Source organism: Sinohyriopsis cumingii, chromosome 2, assembly GCF_028554795.1.
Source record: "Sinohyriopsis cumingii isolate HCF-2022 chromosome 2, ASM2855479v2, whole genome shotgun sequence".
Lineage (NCBI taxonomy): Eukaryota > Metazoa > Mollusca > Bivalvia > Unionida > Unionidae > Sinohyriopsis > Sinohyriopsis cumingii.
In genome coordinates this window covers 47169370-47190731 of record NC_142962.1, presented here as the reverse complement: position 1 = coordinate 47190731, position 21362 = coordinate 47169370, and the positions used below count along the sequence as shown (strand labels likewise).

Genomic DNA, 21362 nt, shown 5'->3' with positions numbered 1-21362 from the left:
TCCTCTACCAGTAATGTCAGGAAGAAAAAAAAACACCAATAAAAAAAAACAAAACAACAAACGGCGATCAGCTTGTCGGTCTAACTGCCTTGCTGAAATCCAGCAAATGTCCATGGAAGTGACTAATCACCCCAAGACTCTTGAAAATGCCACAAGACACCTAAAATGTTTACAGATGAAGATATTTTTTCAAATGAACATAATTCATTTAATTTAATGTTAAATACCCGAAAGTTGATAATCCAAGAAATGTTTTTAAGATGATTACTTAGTCCTGCACAACGACGAAGAGTATCGTTCGTGCCCGCCTGAATAAGAGCGTTCTGTTACACGTGGATAAATGGCTACCAAATGCACTGCAAAATATTTTAATACTTTTTTAAAATTAATTTGGGGTATATCAGTGACACCGTGATAATTATGAATTTTACCACGCAAGCAAAGCAAACAAAACAAACACTTTTTATGCTGATTAATTTAATTTGCTTTTAATAAATTTCAGAAATATTAATGCAGAGACCCGTGATTCTGACTTAAGCGTACTACTTACTATTCGTCATATATAAGTTATTTACTTAGAATTGTTCAGTTTCATTTTTCTAGGATGCTTGCAAAATTTCTTTCCATTGGCGATTACTGTCTAGAGACGCAACTATACCGATTCTATTCGATTATTGTACAACACAGAATTTTACTAACAAAAATTCAACAAAAACTAATACTGATCACTGCTTTTTTGTGTGATTTTTAAAATTAAAATAATAGTATGCATGTATTCTGGAGTTCTGGGACAGTCTTGCGGTGTTTTGGGGGTAGTCTTGGGGTCTTTCGACGGACCGAATCTCTGTGTTTGATTCAATTAATAATGAAATGATCAGCCCTTTTTGTGCTTCTTAGCTAGGTGAATTCAACATTATTATTTCTAAGTATCAGCCCTTTATGTGCTTCTTAGCTAGGTGAATTCAACATTATTATTTCTAAGTATCAGCCCTTTATGTGCTTCTTAGCTAGGTGAATACAACATTATTTCTAAGTATCATCCCCTTTTTGTGCTTCTTAGCTAGGTGAATTCAACATTATTATTTCTAAGTATCAGCCCCTTTTTGTGCTTCTTAGCTAGGTGAATTCAACATTATTATTTCTAAGTATCAGCCCTTTATGTGCTTCTTAGCTAGGTGAATTCAACATTATTATTTCTAAGTATCAGCCCTTTATGTGCTTCTTAGCTAGGTGAATTCAACATTATTATTTCTAAGTATCAGCCCTTTATGTGCTTCTTAGCTAGGTGAATTCAACATTATTATTTCAAAGTATCAGCCCCTTTTTGTGCTTCTTAGCTAGGTGAATTCAACATTATTATTTCTAAGTATCAGCCCCTTTTTGTGCTTCTTAGCTAGGTGAATACAACATTATTATTTCTAAGTATCAGCCCCTTTTTGTGCTTCTTAGCTAGGTGAATTCAACATTATTATTTCTAAGTATCAGCCCTTTATGTGCTTCTTAGCTAGGTGAATTCAACATTATTATTTCTAAGTATCAGCCCTTTTTGTGCTTCTTAGCTAGGTGAATTCAACATTATTTTTTCTAAGTATCAGCCCTTTATGTGCTTCTTAGCTAGGTGAATTCAACATTATTATTTCTAAGTATCAGCCCTTTATGTGCTTCTTAGCTAGGTGAATACAACATTATTATTTCTAAGTATCAGCCCCTTTTTGTGCCTCTTAGCTAGGTGAATTCAACATTATTATTTCTAAGTATCAGCCCTTTATGTGCTTCTTAGCTAGGTGAATTCAACATTATTATTTCTAAGTATCAGCCCTTTATGTGCTTCTTAGCTAGGTTTATTCAACATTATTATTTCTAAGTATCAGCCCTTTATGTGCTTCTTAGCTAGGTGAATACAACATTATTCTTTCTAAGAGAGATTTTTTCAAACGGTGGAAAAACAATGCGATAAAACGTATCATAAAGAGTGGCGCTGACGATGATTTCTTGCATTATAGAGGCTTTGTTGGCTTTTAGCTGCCTTAACACACTGTTAACTGTGACTTTAGATGAAAGACTACAAGAATATGTTGATAAATTACATATTAATTGTTATCAAACTGGCTTCAGAGATGGATACAGCACAAGTGATCATGAATTATAGGGAAACTTCCTTCAAATTATCAATCACATGTACAAGGAGGTAAAAAAAAATTGCGTAAAACTACTTATGGATTGACTGATCCCATTTCGCGTAACTTTGGAGTGAAACAGGTATGCAATCTCAGTGCAAAACAGTTTTAATCTTTGTATATAAATGATCTCCCTGACATTTTCGATTCTTCATATAATCATGTTGTACATAGAGGGTCTCAAATGGGTAACGACTTAATATTGAATTTATGAAACGAGTTGAATAATGTCCAGTTTTTGCGAGCCTTGGCTCGCAAAAGTTGGACATTATTTAACGAGTTTCATAAATTTAATATTAAATAATTATCCATTTGAGATTCTTTTTATCACAGTTTTCTTTCAGTAGAAATTATTTAGATAGAAGGAAGAACGAATAATTTCGTTCATTCCGACAGACGCTGTATCATTTGTTGTGCAAAAAAAAATTGTCCTAAACAAAGTTGAAATAGTAAAAGTATATTATACATTTTGCTAACTATAAATCAGAGAATACGCGTCCATCCAAATAAACAGAACATTTTACAAAAGACAATATAGTTGTCAACACAAACTGTCCAATGCGTGTGATGTCACTTTGTTTGATACGGTGCACAGTACCGGTTTGATTTGGCCTATACAACAAAGTGTTTACGTTGAAATTCTACATCACTACTAAACATGACATTGTTGCGATATTTTTGTGAAAAGAAGATTACTGGATGCAGAAATACACAAATTTACTGTAACGTATTTGTGACCGGATATTTGCAGTATTTGATTTGGAAATTAAATCGTACAGAAGATGTAAACAAATATCTTTTGGAGTCGGACTTGCATCACATATTTACCACGTAAATATGCTGTGGTTAGATATAGATCTGTCAGTTGGGGAGACCGGTTTATGTCTAAATTCCTCTGTGAACAAATGTGAGTTTATTTACTTCTGTAAGTTCACATTTAAGCCAAACTTGTATACAGGGTGGATTCCATGCTACGGATATACCGCCCATCAATCCCCATCCCCAACCTCGTTATCATCTTAGATAAACCGGTAGTTTTATCACGTTGTTTATTGTCCTTGCTTTGGGTTTTTGTCATTTTTCATGTTATGATATGTTATTACACGAAATAACAAACCCCTGTGAGGGTAAATTGGCAGTAATGAAACAGACGAGCCCATTTTCCCCCAATTTTCTTTCCCAAAGTAGAATAAAAAAGATGGCGGCCGAAAATGTTTAATGAAAACAAACTATTCCAGAAGGCGGGGTTAAAAACGTTTTCCTACGATCACAGCCAATCAGTAAAAAGAATACTGCACAATAATTTCATGGGCTTATTTGGACCAATCAGAATCACATAAAGTGATATGTTTACATGTATAATATAAACAATAGGAAACTGCACATACTGTAGGCAAAGTGTACCTACTACGTGATAATCCATGATATTAATTTACATTGTTTCATGTATGCAGATGACAGTGTATTATTAGCTTGCAAATTACCCAGCATAAACGTTATTCAAATCTAGATTCATGGGGTTTGATTCTTAATACTGATAACACTAAAAAATGAGGCAAACTTCTCAGTAAATGGCATTTCAAAATTAAAATAATTTTACTGAGGTTAGTAGAAAATATAAGTATCTTGGTAATTCATTAAAAGCTATGGTAAATTTGTTTGATTTTGGTATACTGTAATCATATACTCTGGTAAACTTGACCATGTTTCACTTTGTTTATTGCAATCATTAACACTCTGGTAAACTTGGTCATGTTTCACTATCAGATACAGACATGAAAACAAATTGTATGATGAAGCAGAAACTGAAACTATCCACCATAGACATAAATGCTAAGGTAATGGTTAAACTTATGAACTGTATTATTCCACCTATTACAACGTATGGGTCTGAAACTTGGGTTTCTTGTAACGTGTAAATTGCACAAGACTTGGAAAACTGTCCCAAGGTTTTATTTTATAGAAATGTTTATGACAAAGTATTAATCAGAAGTTTCAAATATTAGGCATTAATAAATTTGGCAGGAACTTGGCAATGTGTGTTGGGGGAATATCCCCATGACATAGACGTCAATGTTCAAATGATTAAATACTGGTTACATCTTTTAGAACCATCCCTCGACTCCCTTGCATACAAGTATTTCCAAGAAAATCACAAATATTGACACATTTTTATGGTTCAAGACTCTCAAAGACATATTCCATATTTAGGATTTGGGCATGTTTTGGAAAGCTGTAGTACATTACCAAAAGGTGCATGCCTTAAGGCAAATACTTTTATAAAGATACAATGTATTGTGGAAAACAGTATAAATCAAGTCCTAAATTATCCGTCTATAGCAAAATCGAGACCAGTTTTCAATATCATAGATACCCATACTTAGACCTTGTGTCCAGTTTAGGATCAGTGCTAATTCTATACAAATTGAAACTGGACATGACATAAAACCTGTTATCCCAAGGAATACTTGATAGTGGCCCGCTTGTAAAAACAAAGCAATGATGGAACACATTTTCTGACATTGTTCAAAGTACGTAAACAGGAGAAAAAGTTTATAATGTTAAGCAAGTTGGATATGACATCCATAATGCCATGGATACCTGATTTTACCATTTATTAGGCATGTTTGATTATGATTTGCTACCCTTAAATATTAATGACGTATATCTATTTAGAAATCTACAATGCCCAAACTTTGGAAGGGTGATAATAGTAATGACTTGTGAAACAACAGCTATTGCTGATGCTTAGATTTCTATTATGTTGATAGCATGCTTGCATCATCATAAGTGGTGATATCTTCAAAAGAATAGCTCGTAGACGAAAACACAAGTCACGTGTTTAATCAACACACACGAAGGTAACTCCTTCAAGACCACTACAGAATAGAGAGTAACAGTTGTCTTTCTTAGATCATATCAACATATTAGTTTGTTAAAGCGAAAGCATAAATTATGTTGCAACCAAGGGGAGCATACTTCAATATGTACAATCGGTTTAATTACAGGAGTTGTTGAACGTTTCCCTGACGGTCAAGGATGATCAGAACGTCAGTTGTGGAGTCTGCATATCGGTATAGTGATACCTTGACTAATACGATTCATTCATTTTATCTGGGGAAAACTTACTTTGCAGCATTCGATATTCCTTGTATCCTTTAAAATCCTTAAAAAAATAAGTGTGGAAGTCGTATGTGAAGTGAATTACGCAATGTCGGTCAGGTGGGGGTGGGCATAAGTTGGGAGGTGAATCCTGGACAATTCATTTGGTAGTTTGATACCCATCTCTTGTATGATTGATGGACCATACAATATTCTCCATATTCTATATTGTATCACATTTGTTAAGCTGCAGAGTTACATTAGTGCGTAGTTATGTCTGTTTTCGATCTCCCTCATCTGTTTTCGAGTTACTCAAAAGCAGTATTTTTCGCTCTTGATGTATCACAATCAGACGCATGTCTGATGACGATACAAACCAAATCTGAATTAATAACGACTGTTGTAAATACAGCCTTGTCCACTGGAGAATATATATTGAACATTGTTGTATGTATCTGTTGTTCATAAAGATGCAATACCAAATATAGATGTAGTATAAAATGGTATAAATGTGGGACAAGTCTCTTGTTTTAGTCCGTCATCATCTGTTTCTTTTTTCCAAATCTTTTTCTTTTCAAATATATAACATACAAACTAAGCATACTTATTTAACTATCCAAATGTTGAGTTCATTGAGATGGGGCAATATTTGTATCAAAATGGTGATGGAGTCCGGAGTGGTCTAAAGCGCTCTCCGTTATGGATCACTGCCATCTCACCTCTGTCTGCGTGGGTTTGAGTCTAGGATTCAGCCAATGTGGGTATGTGAGAAAGCTTGCAAGTATCTTCTTGTGGGTCGATTGTTCTTCCCATGGTTTTCCCAGGTTCTTCCTCCACCATTAGTACTGGCCGCCATGCATAGCCTATCGTGTGCTGAAAAATGGCGTTAAACCATCTCACCTCTGTCTGCGTGGGTTCGAGTCTAGGATTCGGCCAATGTGGGTATGTAAGAAAGCTTGCAAGTATCTTCTCATGGGTCGGTTGTTCTTCCCAGGGTTTTCCCAGGTTCTACCTCCACCATTAGTACTGGCCACCATGCATAGCCTATTGTGTGCTGAAAAATGGCGTTAAACCCTACAACAACAACAACAACAACAACAACAAAATGGTGTTGATTATCATAATCATCATTGTTTTTTGATTTGAGGGCAAGACAATAAGCTAGTAACTATTTTTTTTTGAGATCCTCTGATAAGCTTATTATAAAGGTGAATGCTTGCTGTTTCCGACCATAGCTAATTTGGACCAAAGTAGAGGCTGATTTGGATCAAATGCCAGGTGGTTTGGACCATTGAAATATAAGAAAAACAATGGGTAACACATGCCTAATTTATTTTAGTAGCTATTATTGTTTTTACAAACATAGTAAGGGAATGTTAGAGGTTGATTTTGGCTTTTAAATTTACATCAGTTAGTTCTTCATGAATTTCTAGCCAAAATTGGAACATAGTAGATTTGAACTGTTGCATTTACACTTTTTAACCAAATTAACTTTACAGCGCTTTCAAAAAAGAAACCAGATTAATATGTTTGAAAAACAGTTTGAAATTTTTATAAATCAGCCCAGAATGGTCACCTTTTAACGCTGTCAAACAGTAATATGTATATATATATATAAAGACCCACCACTCCAGTGGCCTAGAGATTAGAGCGTCAGCCTCGGATGCGGGAGGGCATGGGTTTAATCCCTGGCCAAGTCATACCAAAGACTTATAAAAATGGTACTAACAGCTGCCTTGCTTGGTGTTCAGCATTAAGAAGTTAGTGTTAGGACTGGTTGGCCTTGTGTCAGGATAATGTGACGGGGTGTGACATGATACTACATGTCTGCGGCATGATGCCCCAGTGCTAGACATCACTATAAACTGCCACATTGCAGACGTCATAGCGATATGACTCAAACATTGTTAAAGCTACATTAAAAATCCAAATCACAACTACAGATCACATATATAAAGACCCATGGCTTTTATTGATTTCTGATTCAGATCATGTTTTTTACATTATATTTGCCAAATAAATATTTTATAAAGAGTTATTGATGAATAGCACAATATTTAAACTTAGTAGTTCTGATGAAATGATTTAACATATAACGAAGCAAATTCATATGCTCACATCCATAACTTCTATCATGACATTCGTACATGACCATGCCTTGAGTACTACACAGTTATAGTCGGATATTTGTAGCTGATTTTAGATGGGGTGTATTAAAACTCATTGGGGTTTCATATAACTCGTATACTGCTGTTGATGGTGACACTGGTTTGGAGGACAGCAATGGCTTTCTCACAGTGAGGGATCAAAACGTTGGGACCAGTGGGTCTGCAGCGAATCAGGGGTTTTTCAGTGATCCTTTGGCAGACTGAGAGGGGTGACCATGGGTGGTGGCTCCTTGACCATTCTGTGAGAAATGTGAAACAAGAAATACTTTGACTACTGGATGCAATGAGTTGCATATGTTCCATGGTTAAATAAATATTCAGTATCACTGTACGAGTGAAATCCATATATTCAGTATCATTATACAAGTGAAATCAATATATTCAATATCACTGTATGATTGAAATCATTATATTCAGTATCACTATGATTAAAATCAATATATTCAATATCACTGTACAAGTGAAATCAATATATTCAATATCACTGTACAAGTGAAATCAATATATTCAATATCACTATATGAGTGAAATCAATATATTCAATATCACTGTACAAGTGAAATCAATATATTCAGTATCACTAGGAGTGAAATCATATTCAGTATCACTATACGAGTGAAATCAATATGTTCAGTATCACTGTATGAATGAAATCATATATTCAGTATCACTGTACGAGTGAAATCAGTATATTCAGTATCATTGTACAAGTGAAATCAATATATTCAGTATCACTGTGCAAGTGAAATCAATATATTCAGTATCACTGTATGAGTGAAATCATATATTCAATATCACTATACGAGTGAAATCAATATATTCAGTATCATTGTTGGAGTGAAATCTTATATTTAGTATCACTGTAAGAGTAAAATCAATATATTCATTATCACTATATGAGTGAAATCAATATATTTTAGTATCACTGTGCGAGTGAAATCAATACAGTATCACTGTATGACTGAAATCAATATATTCAGTATCACTACGAGTGAGAAAATATATATATATATATCCTACTTGTGGATAGACATTAATTTTTTTATACAAATTCTATACTTTGATCATACCTTATTCATCGTTTTAACTTCTATACTTTGATACCATTGCTGATATGTGAAACGTTGTTAATTTTTGTTTAGATACTAAACATGGATCATCCAGGGTGATAGCTCCATATATCAATCATATTTGTTTTTTAAAAGTGATAGCTGTATATATCAATCATATTTGTTTTTTAAGTTCCATATGTTGATTCTTGTTTGATTACTCGTTTAAATTACATGTTCAGATTAGTTCCAGTTAGGAATGATATAATTTCCTTATATGACTTGTTTAAATCTGTGTGCATCTTCTGTTAAATCAATTGTCTGGGTTTATGCATACAAGTTTGGTGTCAGTTTAATAAAAACAACTCATCTCATTCATGAAGTTGCTTTCAGTTCTTTGCTAAAATCGAATCTGAACCTAGTTTCATCCAATTACACATAATATGGTCTTAATCAGCCAGACTTTTGGTCAAAATCAGTTCATAATTTGGTTTGAATAAACCTGCCTTGAATCAGCCTGTACCTATAAATGGGGCTGATGTAAGGGGCATACAATATGGGCAATTGCCCAGGTGTCAAGCCTTGGAGGGTGTCATTTTGTGGAGAGAGTATGTTGTTTTACTGTGGGGAAGACCAAGGCAATGCTCATCTTGGGCCCTGTTTGGTCCATCACAAGCTCAAGACGGTCCTACCCTTTAAGGTTTGAACAGTATTCATGGGTTACATCTATGTAACACGGTCATGAAACCCTGTATTGGATTAAAAAAATATGACAGAATTACCAGTATTGTCAGTTTAGTTTCAAGCATATCAGTTATCATGTTTTTTTTTGACAAAGACATTTTTGTTCTGAAATGGGGCATATGGAATTAACCATGCTGAACAGAGGTATATGGAATTAACCATGCTGAACAGAGGTACTGTATAGGGAATTAACCAGGCTGAACAGAGGTATATGGAATTAACCATGCTGAACAGAGGTGCTGTTTATGGAATTAACCAGGCTGAACAGAAGTATATGGAATTAACCAGGCTGAACAGAGGTATATGGAATTAACAAGGCTGAACAGAGGTATATGGAATTAACAAGGCTGAACAGAGGTATATGGAACTAACCAGGCAGAACAGGTATATGGAATTAACCAGGCAGAACAGGTATATGGAATTAACCATGCTGAACAGAGGTACTGTATATGGAATTAACCAGGCTGAAAAGAGGTATATGGAATTAATCATTCTAAACAGAGGTATGTGGAATTAACCAGGCTGAACAGAGGTATATGGCATTAACCAGGCTGAACAGAGAGGTATATGGAATTAACCAGGTTGAAAGAGGTATATGGAATTAACCAGACTACATTTAGTTAGGTGGTGGTGTGGCTTTACACCATTTTTAGCACATGATAGACTATACATGGCAGCCAATATATCTGATGGAGGAAGACTCCCGGAAAACATCTGGAAGAACCATCGACCCTTGGGAAGCTACTGGCAAGCTTTCTTACATATCCACACTGGCTGAGCTGTAGACTTGAATCTCTGCAGGCAGAGGTGAGATAACAGTGATCTGTAAAGTTGAGTGCCTTAGACCACTTGGTCACCATGGGCCCCCACATGTAATTAGGGGTTAACCAGGCTTAAATAGGTCACTTAAGATTAATCAGTTTGAATTGGGGCCTAATGGAACTAACTTTGTTCTTGTTTCACATTGATGACTACCTGTGGTTTTCATTCAGAAAAAAGAACATTTTTCATATTTGTGTTACCTCTTTTCAGGTCATAATCAAGATTTAGAATGAAACGGAATTGGACAAGCATAATGCTAAGTTGATCATGGACATTAATGCTACCAAAGCACTGTACAGATAGCTTGTTATGGAAAAAAGCCAATAATTGTGTATTGGTGTTTGATTTGTATTTCTGTATTACCTTCAGTTACTTTTCTTTTTAAAAATGCTGAAAATGAAAGGATTTTCAGAAAGGGTACTATGTTTAATTTGTTAATGTTTAGTTTTTTTCCTTTTCTTTTAGTAAATGTTAAGGACGGTTAAGTCTTTTCATCTCTTCTTTTCTAATACAGTCCCACCCACTTGTATCAGCAAAAAAGTGAATTCCCTGGTCCATAGTTTTTTGTTGCTACGATATTTGCCATGGTTATGCTGATATTGAGGTAAATAATACATGTATATGTTGACAGAAGCCCTAGGTCCCAACTTGAACAAATCTTTTGTTTTCTAATCATTTATATCGACAAGCTGCAAGTTCCAACCCATACATTGTTCTACAGTTAATTGATGTTGCCACCAGGCATGAATAAAAGCAATGGATTATGATATAGGTAATAATCCTAATTTTATGTATTACTTGGTATGTGTATTCTATAATTTTTTCAGTATTTTTAAAGTTCTATTTGTTCTTATTTAGGACTTTTAAAAAATGGTAATGAAATGTTTGGCAATCATTTGTCATTAACATTTACATACGTTGTTGACAGGTTTTCATTTCCCTATGAATATCTTCATCCTTTAGTAGCCAGTTATAGGATTACTTCTGTTGCCTCAGTTGGACCAAAAGCTAGGCTAATTAAATTAGTGTGTAAATAAGAATTATACAGATGAGTGGCAACAATGAATATAATAGTGATTTGTTTAGTCACACATGTTGCTTGACAGTGGCAACAATGAGTATAATAGTGATTTGTTTAGTCACACATGTTGCTTGACAGTGTGATACAGATCAAACAAGAACTACCATTTTTTTAAATACACATTTTCTAATATGACAGGACTGATACATGAATTTTCTAACATGTGACCTATATTCAGATTTATGAATTTTTCAGATGTATGAACTTAATGCATGATGGAGTTTATTACACATTAGTAACAAAAATGTAATTTGTCAATTTCACAATTGTATTTGTGTTCATTTTTGATCAATATTTCAATTATTTATTTTCTCAAGGTGTAAATCCTACTCACTGATGACAGGTCACCCATAATAAATGAACTACAATATATAGGCCAATGAAAAATTAGGATTTTTTCAGCCCCATTCTGTCAGCAATATTACCTCAGGTCTAAGAATGATGAGATAAATGGGTAGGACTGTAATTATTGTAGTTAATGACTATTTGAGTTAAGCATGCAGTAAATACTTCTGTTGGCATAAAAAGTGTCCAAATTGTAATCTTGTCTAGTAGATTAGATTTCCCTTGGAAGAGTAAATAATTGTACATATACATGTGCCATCATTTATTAAAATATATTTACCCTTACTGTTTGTTTTGTAGTGCAGCCACCTGGTCTGCCAGGAGATATTTCCACCGACTGTCGTCATGGCTCCCTGCAGAGAAAGGCCAACCAAACGTTAAGGAGGACATACAAAGTGAGACTGGGACTCTGCACCTGAGTGACAGCTGTGTCAAGGTCAGTGATTGCAGAACTTTTGGAATGCAGACCTGCCAGCCCTTGTGATTTGACTGAGTTTTTCTGAAATAATCATTAAATTAAAAGCTTATTGGAATAATAGTACAAAATATGATTATTGCAGTAAAATCCAGATATTGACTGGTAACGGCTTGGTCTGTATCCAGGTTCATATAAGATATCAGCTCTTAGAATGTCCATGAATCAGCACAAAAGTATAAATAAGAGTTATTCAGATTCCTGAAAAAAATGCATGAAAGCAACAGTAGTATTTATTAGGAAAGATTATTGCCATTGTCATTGAAATAAAAAAGACATAATTGAAATCAAGAGATCTAGACAGGACTTAAGTTTTTCATATTAAGGAAAGAATGCAGCTGACTCAGCTTTAACATAGCAGGAATTAAACATTCCCTTTTTAATCAGTTGTCTAAACACTAAATTCAGTGTTTTTCATCTTTCTATGCTGATTTTTATTGTCATGACTTACATCACATTGTTAATATGTAATTGCTTCTTAATAAAGGTTCAACAATTGAACACAGGTAAGTTTTCATTTTTTTTACCTTGTGCATCCACTGTAGTGTATACATCATACACCATATAAAAAACAGGTATGACTGCTCTGGTGGTCTAGTGGTTAAGAGATCTGTCTCAGATGCAGGAGGCTGTGGGGTCGAACCCTGACTGAGTCATACCAAAGACTTATAAAAAGTGGTACTAATAGCTGTCTCGCTAGGCACTCAGCATTAAGAGTTTAGTTTTAGAACTAGTTGGCCTGGTTTCAGGATAATGTGACTGGGTGGGACGTCATGCTACATATCTATGGCACTTCCAGGTCCCAGGAGATTATGGGACTGTTCTCTTCAGAAATTCAAGGCCTGTCCAGAAGGAGTGACTGAATGTTCAAGGAATTCATTACCTCCCAATATGTGGGAGGAGCACATCTCACATTAAGAGTAGCATGATGCACCACACAACTCATGTCATGTGTAGTATATATCACACCCTCAAATGAAGGATTAACTACACTGCACTCATTTCTTCTGTCAGTCGTACTGTATGGAGCAGAGACCTGGAGAACCACCAGGTTGACTGTAAAGAGAGTTCAGACCTTCATCAACAGCTGCCTAAGAAGAATTCTTCAGATTTGCTGGTCAGACACCATCAGCAACACCAACCTGTGGCAGAGAACCTCCCAGCTTCCAGTAGAGGATGAGATCAAGAAGAGAAGGTTGGGTTGGATAGGACACACCATACGTAAGCCACCAACCAACATTACACGACAGGCATTGAAATGGAACCCTCAAGGCAAGCGTAGAAGAGGATGACCAAGAAACACCTGGCGACGTGACCTTGAGGCAGACATCACTAAGATGGGTCACACCTGGAGTCAGCTTGAAGGGATGGCACAGGACAGAAGCCTCTGGCGATCTTTTGTGGGCGGCCTATACCCCGGTAGGGGTGACGGGCAAAACTAATTAACTCATTTCTTCTAGGGTAGCATGTCACATCTTCCAAAGTGGGAGTAACAGTACTGCACCCATTTTAGTGATGAATTGGATGAACAAGGTTCCAACATAGTCTCCTGACTAGTGTCATCACAGTTCAATGTCTGGTCATTGGTCATCTTGTACAAATTGCTGATTACTATTTAGTGGTCATCATTCAGAGGCCTTATGGTTTGGGGGGTACGGATTGGGTCAGGTTCCACCCACTCCCTACTTTACCATCACATCCTATGCAGAAATGTGAGTCTGCCCATGGGGGTTCAGACTAGGGAAAAGTTATTGGATTGGTATTTTCACCTTCCTATTATTCCCATGAATCCTTACAGAAAGTTGAGGCCTTAAGGGAGTATGTCCTTTGTGCCTGCATGGACCCAGAGCAGAGCTATTACTGCAGCTTGTTCCTCAGATCAGATCCTAATCATCTGGCATCAGCTAGGAATGCTGGAGGTATACCATCTGAGCCATCCAGGAAAGACAAGTTGTCTTGTCTTTTCGCTATTCTCACAAGAGCTTTTAGTACACAGACCCCTACTCATCATGAGGAGTTAAGGGCAGTAGTTCAGAGTGATCCTGTGTCACCTCCACCCTCGAGGAACATAGTAATGCCCATTCATTCCCCTGTGCTGAGTTTACTAGATGATAATGATGCTCCATCTATCCACATTGACTCCAACAAATCTTTTGTGAAAGAAACCCACTTGATGCCTCTTATCAGGCTCACTACTTCCTCTAAGTTGGACCGCTCTGGTGGCCTAGTGGTTAGAGCATCCACCTTGGATGCAGAAGGTCGTGGGTTTGATCCCCTGCCGAGTCATACCAAAATTGTACTAACAGCTGCCTCGCTGGTCAGCCTGGTGTCAGGATAATGTGACTGGGTAGGACATGAAGCTACATGTCTGCGGCATGATGCCCCAGTGCTAGACATCACTATAAACTGTCACATTGCAGACATCGTAGCAATGTGACTGAAAAATTGTTAAAGCTACGTTAAAAAATCCAAATCATGCAAATCACACACACCTCTCAGTTGGATGATCTGAAGATCTGGTCCTTTGATAAGGTGGTAAACAAAGGCTAAGACATTACTTAGCAATGTGGAGGGTCATCCATTTCTCCTTCTACGTTTGGACAGGTGGTCTCTGCCTGGAGCTACTGTTTAAATTCCCCAGTATGACCTATTAAACCTTCCCATTTAGCTGCCAGATTGTATGAAGTGGGCCTGCCGAAGCCTGGGCATGCTTTCAAATAAAAACAGTTGAAGCTATTGAAAAGAAAGCCCAGTCTTTAGTTACCCTAGTTTCTTGTGCTGACTTCTTACTTCTTTCAGTATGCTGAATGAGGTCTCATTAAATTCATCTGCATTGCAGTGTGTACTGGAAGCTGTGGCCAAAACCTCCAGACATGTGCTTTCTGTTTCAATTTCTGTATTAGTGGAATGTCTGCACATCCACTGCAATTTTGCCTTAGACTTTTCTTACTCTTTAGGACTCTTTCCTATCATGAGATCATCAACAGAAATTCTTTACATCCACTTCTGGCCCATTGCAAACCATCTATGTGATAATGCAAATCACCCTCTGCAAATTTGTTTAAACAGATACAGAATTTAAACCTCCTCCCTGGCCATTGGGTCTAAGGTACATTTGCTGAAGACCCCCAAGGAGGAAGTTCTCAAACCCTCTTTTGTTTCCTAAGGCAGGACGAGGGCAGCCCTATGGACTTGCATCCTCTCCTGCTTTTCTCTCCCAAATGTTCTTGTCAATGCTCATCTGGACCTCTTTTTATGATGACTAGTTGGTCAGATAATGATGCTGATCTGACATCCAAATGCCACCACATCAGCCATCTTAAAAATCTTGTTTTTGATAATTCTGAATGCAAAGTCAAATTAGCATGGGATGGGTTTTTCACCAGAAGATCTCTTACGGTGTTTGCTTGTCTTAAGCAAAAATTGTGCTGATCTAGTATCAGGTATGGCCACTGCAATTAAAAAGCTTTTCACAACATCTTGATGGAAGGTCATACTTACAAGGCGTTTTTACCAGAGGATTTGGGGGCCCTGAGTGGTCTAAAGTGCTCTCCGTTACAGTTCACTGCCATCTCACCTCTGTGTAGGAATGAGTCTCAGATTCGGCCAATGTGGGTATGTGAGAAAGCTTGCCAGTAGCTTCTCAAGGGTTGGTGGTTCTTTCCGGGGATTTCCTGGGGTTCTTCCTCCACCATTAATACTGGCCACCATATATAGCCTATCGTGTGCTGAAAAATGGCGTTAAACCCAACAACAACAACAACAAGAACCAAAGGACTTCTTATGATGTCTGCATGGTACTAAAAGAAAATCTTGTGATATCCAGCATGGACACCTTGACAGCCATCTTGAAAATCAGATTATTGCTACACCTCCTGAATGAAAAGGCATAGCGACATGTTTTTCACCAGGAGATGAATTATAATATCTAGTTGGTCCTGAATGAAAATGTTACATCTGTATTATGACCTAAAAAATGGACTCTGTGGCAGCCATCTTGAAAATTGCCTTGTCACTACTTTTAAATTGCAAGTGTATCTTCAAGGCGATTTCACCAGAAGACCTTTTATGGTGTCTAGTTGAGCCTGAATGAAAATGATACTGATATAATATACAACATGACTACCATGGCAGCCAAGATGAAAATTATGTTATGTTACTCCATAGTTGATGGTCATATTGGATTTTCAGCAAAAGACTTCTAATGATATCTAGTTTTGTCCTAAATGAAATGATGCCCTGCAGACATCAAATATGGCTACCACAATTACCGTATTAAAAATTTGGTCTTTAGTTCTCCTGATTGAAAGTTCATATTGGCTTGGGGTATTCACCAAAAGTCTTCTGATTGTGTTTGTTTGCGTAAATGACAATTGTGTTGATCGTACATCTAATATGGCTGCCACAGCAACCAATTTGAAAATCATATCACTCTAGAATATTAGAGATGGCTTCAACACTTAGCATTTAAAAAGAAGAAATTGTCTTGAATTTTTGGAAATTCTTTTCAGAATGTAGAGTGTCAGTCCCTTTGAGGGGTTCTTGTTTAAACTGGTCTTCCCTTTAAAAAAAATATTTATAGCTTAATAATATTGTTATCTATATTTAATTTGCATTGTTTATTTGTTAATTTTTTTAAAAAATATTTTTTTATTCATTATATGCTATGGATTTTGGACATGACCTTGATTCAAGTTAGGTGGAAATTAAGTTCATTTCTACCTAATCTGAATCATTGATTTTTGGTGGGGGTCATGTTTTATGTGAGCAAATTTGGTTACCATTACTACAGTTATTTTTTGTTGTGAAGATATTGTACGTTGCTTCAAGTCTCATTATGAAAAAAATGGAATTAGCAGTGACCAGAATGGGTAAAGGAAGGAAGCAGATACAGGTGCTTGCATGTTTTGGTGGAGGGAATGGTTTTCCATCTTCCATTGGAAGCTGATTGCATTGTGTGATTAATTTACATGTGATATTGTTATTGTTACTGTTACAGAGGCTGCAAAAGATCAGCACAGATCAGGAGGGAAAGCCCACATACCTACGGGTTTTGGTGGAGGGAGGGGGATGCTCTGGCTTTCAGTACAAGTTTGAGCTGGAAAACTGTATGAAAGATGATGACAGGTAAATTTGTGTTGGTCTTGGGTGGTTTCATCTGATATCATTCAAATGTTTGAAAGTCAAAGTAACATACTTTTATGACTTTACAAACATTTTACTTTTTAATAAGACTAATATTTTCTTCATTGGGTTTCAAGATATTGACTTTGGGTTTTCACTGAAAGACTTTCTTATTTAGTTTGTCCAAAATGGGGGCCCCGAGTGGCCGAGTGGTCTAAAGCGCTCACCATTCCGGATCACTGCCATCTCATCTCTGTCTGCGTGAGTTTGAGTCCAAGGCTTGGCTGGCATGGGTACGTGGGAAAGCCTGCCAGTAGCTTCTTGTGGGTTGGTGGTTCTTCCCTGGGTTTTCCAGGGTTCTTCCTCCACCAGTTATACTGGCTGCCATTTATAGCCTATCTTGTGCTGAAAAATGGCATTAAACCCTAGAACAACAAAAAAAATTGTCCAAAATGATAATGGTGCGATCTGATGTCATGTATGGTACCACAATGTCCATCCGAGTGGCCGAGTGGTCTAAAGCGCTCTTCGTTACGGATCACTGCCATCTCACCTCTGTCTGCGGCGGTTCGAGTCTAAGATTCAGCCAATGTGGGCATGTGAGAAAGCTTGCCAGTAGCTTCTCGTGGGTCGGTGGTTCTTTCCGGGGTTTTCCGGGTTCTTCCTCCACCATTAATACTGGCCGCCATGTATAGCCTATCGTGCTGAAAAATGGCGTTAAACCCCACAACAACAACAACAACCATCTTGAAAATCCTGTTATTGTTGATTGAAAAGTAATATTGCAATGGGGTTTTCACTAGAAGAGTTTACATGGTATTGATCCAAAATGGAAATGGTGTTGATCTAATGTCCAGTATGGTCAGAACAGTGGCTAGCTTGAACATATTATATTCACTGCTCTTCCTCATTGGATGTTCATATGAACATGTGGCTTGGATTTTACTAAATAACTTATGATGTTTAGTTAGTCTTAATGGTGCCATTCAGACATTCAGTATTCCTACCACTGTGGCCATCTTCAAAATTTTGTTGTCACTGAAAGACCCTCTATGATGTCTATAACGTTGCAAATAAAAATGATGCTGATCCAGTTTCTAATATGACTGGCACAATGGTTATCTTGGAAATATTGTTATCACTACTTCTTCAGAACATGACATCATAGAACCAGTGTACTTCTGACCCAGAAGTTTTAAAACAAGAACTAGAACATGTCGATGCTGCCTTCAAGAGGTGCCATTATCCAGAATGGGCCACTAAGAAGGTTTCCAACAGGCTGAATGCTAGTCCTAATGACAATACTGGGAAGAGTAGACCAAGAGAGAATAGATTAAAAAAGTAACAAGATCCTATCGTATGCAAAATGGACTTAAAATGCATGAAGTGCGTTTTTCAATGACACAAAATTATTGTGTGTTTTAAACCATGCAGGACCCTAAGACAGATGTTAATTTACCCAAAGCAAAAGTCTGATAAGGAAGATATTTATGGACCTATCTATCACATTAAGTGTGATGGACAGGGTGAAAGTCAGTGCCATCATGACTATATTGGAGACATCGAGATTTGATGGACATAGAAGACCAAGTTCAAGTTCGTCTTAAGTATCATGGCACATCTACAATGTTGCCCTGGCCATACCGTAAATCGGAACTCAGTAAAAATCTTACATCAGGATCAAGCCTGGTTTGAGTGGGGGGTAGGGGTGGTGTTAAAGAATCAATCTACATCCATGCGCATAAACCAGTGATGAGCAGGGACATCAATGTTACAGCTGCAGCATAACTGGGACAATCTGTTAACATCACTCACCATTCCATCAAATGATGTTAACAGTCAGTAGAGATTAAATCAGGCTGCTGATGAAGTCCATGGTGTGAGGACCAAAGCTTCAGGATAGCTTTCTCTATATTGTTTGTGTATGTGATTGCACAGTTAAAACATCATCAAATAAGGACAGTCTTAACGGTAAATCTTCATAGCAATTCAGAGTTTTAAATAATATATTTAAGCTATACCCATCCACCAATTGACAGTACCCTTTTTTTTCAGGGTGTTTGAAAAGGGCGGCGTGAAAGTAGTGGTGGACCAGGACTCCATGGAGTTTATTAAAGGAGCCACTTTAGATTATCATGAGGAGTTGATCCGGTCTACCTTCCGCATCATTGGCAATCCCAAGGCAGAACAGGGCTGCTCCTGTGGGTCCTCATTTTCTGTCAAATTATAATTATTCTAATAAATCTATTGTACAGTGAAATTTTGTGTTATGAGAGAAGATTGCAACTCTGTGCCTCATTATTGTTAGCTTGTAAGTTTTACACTATATGATAGATCTGAAATGCTGAGGAAATGGCACTCTTGTAGTGTTTTTTCCCCCCACTTTTCCTTATTTCCATTTTAATTTTCTTGGAAGTACTTAAGGTTTGCCAGGTATTCTTTGATTGGTTTTGTTTAAAAGCAAGATTTTAATTTTGGACAGCTATATGTTATAATTTAGAAAAGCTATATTATACATGATAGTAAACTTTAGTTGAGTTTAGTTTTGTGATCTCATTCTGAGACTTGCTTAATCACAAATATAATCCTCCGGTTAGGTCAGACAATAAATATGGACCCTTGTTCTTTATCTACCAGCACTGCTCAGGTGAGAGCATAAATGTGGACTCTTTTTCTTTATCTATCCAGCACTGCTCTGGTGAGACCATAAATGTGGATCCTTGTTCTTTGTCTATCCAGCACTGCTCTGGTGAGACCATAAATGTGGATCCTTGTTCTTTGTATATCCAGCACTGCTCTGGTGAGACCATAAATGTGGATCCTTGTTCTTTGTATATCCAGCACTGCTCTGGTGAGACCATAAATGTGGATCCTTGCTCTTTGTCTATCCAGCACTGCTCTGGTGAGACCATAAATATAGATTCTTGTTCTTTATCTATTTAGCACTGCTCAGATCAGACCATAAATGTGGGCCCTTGTTTTTTATCTATCCAGCACTGCTCCGGTCAGACAATAAATGTGGACCCTTGTTTTTTTTAACCTATTCAGCACTGCTCTGGTCAGACCATAAATATGGACATTTTTCTTTATCTATCCATCACTACTCTGATCAGATCATAAATGCGGATTTTTGTTAATTTTTCTATCCAATACTTCTCTGGTCAGACCATAAATATGGATCCTTATTATTTATCTTTCTGGCATTGCTCTGATCAGACCATAAATGTGGACCCTTGTTTAAATATCCAGTACTACTATGGCCAGACTATCGATGTAGATGCTTGTTGTTTAGATACCCATCATGTCTCTAAAGAAGTTTGCATCACTTTTATTTACTGCAGCTCATGCATTTTTTTAAATGTGGTGAAAAACTCTTAACATCAGATGCAAATGTAATGTAAAAATTAACATGTCAATTGCCAAACCTGTTATAACAGTATGCAGAAGAATAAAACTAGAGACACAGTCTCATACAAATATGTACTTTTTATGTTTTGTTTTTAGTTATTACAATCAGCAACCAGAATAAATTTTATATATTTCTTAATATCAGAAGTGAAAATGCTCAATGACATCAGCAGTGTTAACATTCAGTGATACCAGCAGTGATAAGTACAGGGTTCCCATGCTAACGGGAAATTGGGAAAAAGTTGGGAGAAATGATATTTTTTTCTCGACCATGAAAAGTCCTTGAAGTTTGGAAATATTGACGAAAGTCGGAAAAAACCCAGGAATTTTCCTCACAACTTGGCACTAGAAACAATTACGTAATTGAGTCATAACTGAACTGATCGTGAGTTGAATTTATTGAGTTCTAACCAGAATATTAGGAGGTTGCAGTATGGATCATTTGGGTGCTTGCCATAAATATATTTGCTGAGACAATCCAAACACTCAGTGGATTAGATTCGTCTATTAGGCAATTTGTTTCACAGACAGTTTGATATCTGTATCTTTTTTTAATACGGAAGGTATGAAAACCAGTCTAGCATCATAAGAGGAGAACATGGTGGCGTTAAAGCATAGCCGCTTAGCGGATGGCTAGCAAACTTAAACGTTAAATCGAGTTATACCTGCATAAAATAGATATGAAAATTATTTTCTCAGAAATTGCAAGTATTAAAATCGTTATGTCTTTAATCTGCTGAAAGACAATAAAACTAATGCATTGATGAAATTTTAGCTGGTACTAGCAATTTTGGTTGCTTGTCGCACAAGCACACAGAATCTCACAACCTTCATTTTCATATATTGTAGAAAAAATCATTAAATGAA

The 21362-nt window shown here is 36.7% G+C and overlaps 1 protein-coding gene across 1 annotated transcript; it reads left to right on the top strand.

The window, feature by feature from the left end:
• The first annotated feature begins 5164 nt into the window (after window positions 1–5164).
• LOC149804773 (iron-sulfur cluster assembly 2 homolog, mitochondrial-like) lies at window positions 5165–20566 on the top strand. The gene is made up of 4 exons (XM_089944357.1): window positions 5165–5251; window positions 11789–11924; window positions 16963–17090; window positions 19143–20566. The coding sequence occupies exons 1-4, from the start codon at window positions 5217–5219 to the stop codon at window positions 19315–19317; spliced, it is 474 nt and encodes a 157-aa protein (XP_089800483.1). The 5' UTR covers window positions 5165–5216; the 3' UTR covers window positions 19318–20566.
• The last annotated feature ends 796 nt before the right edge of the window (window positions 20567–21362 follow it).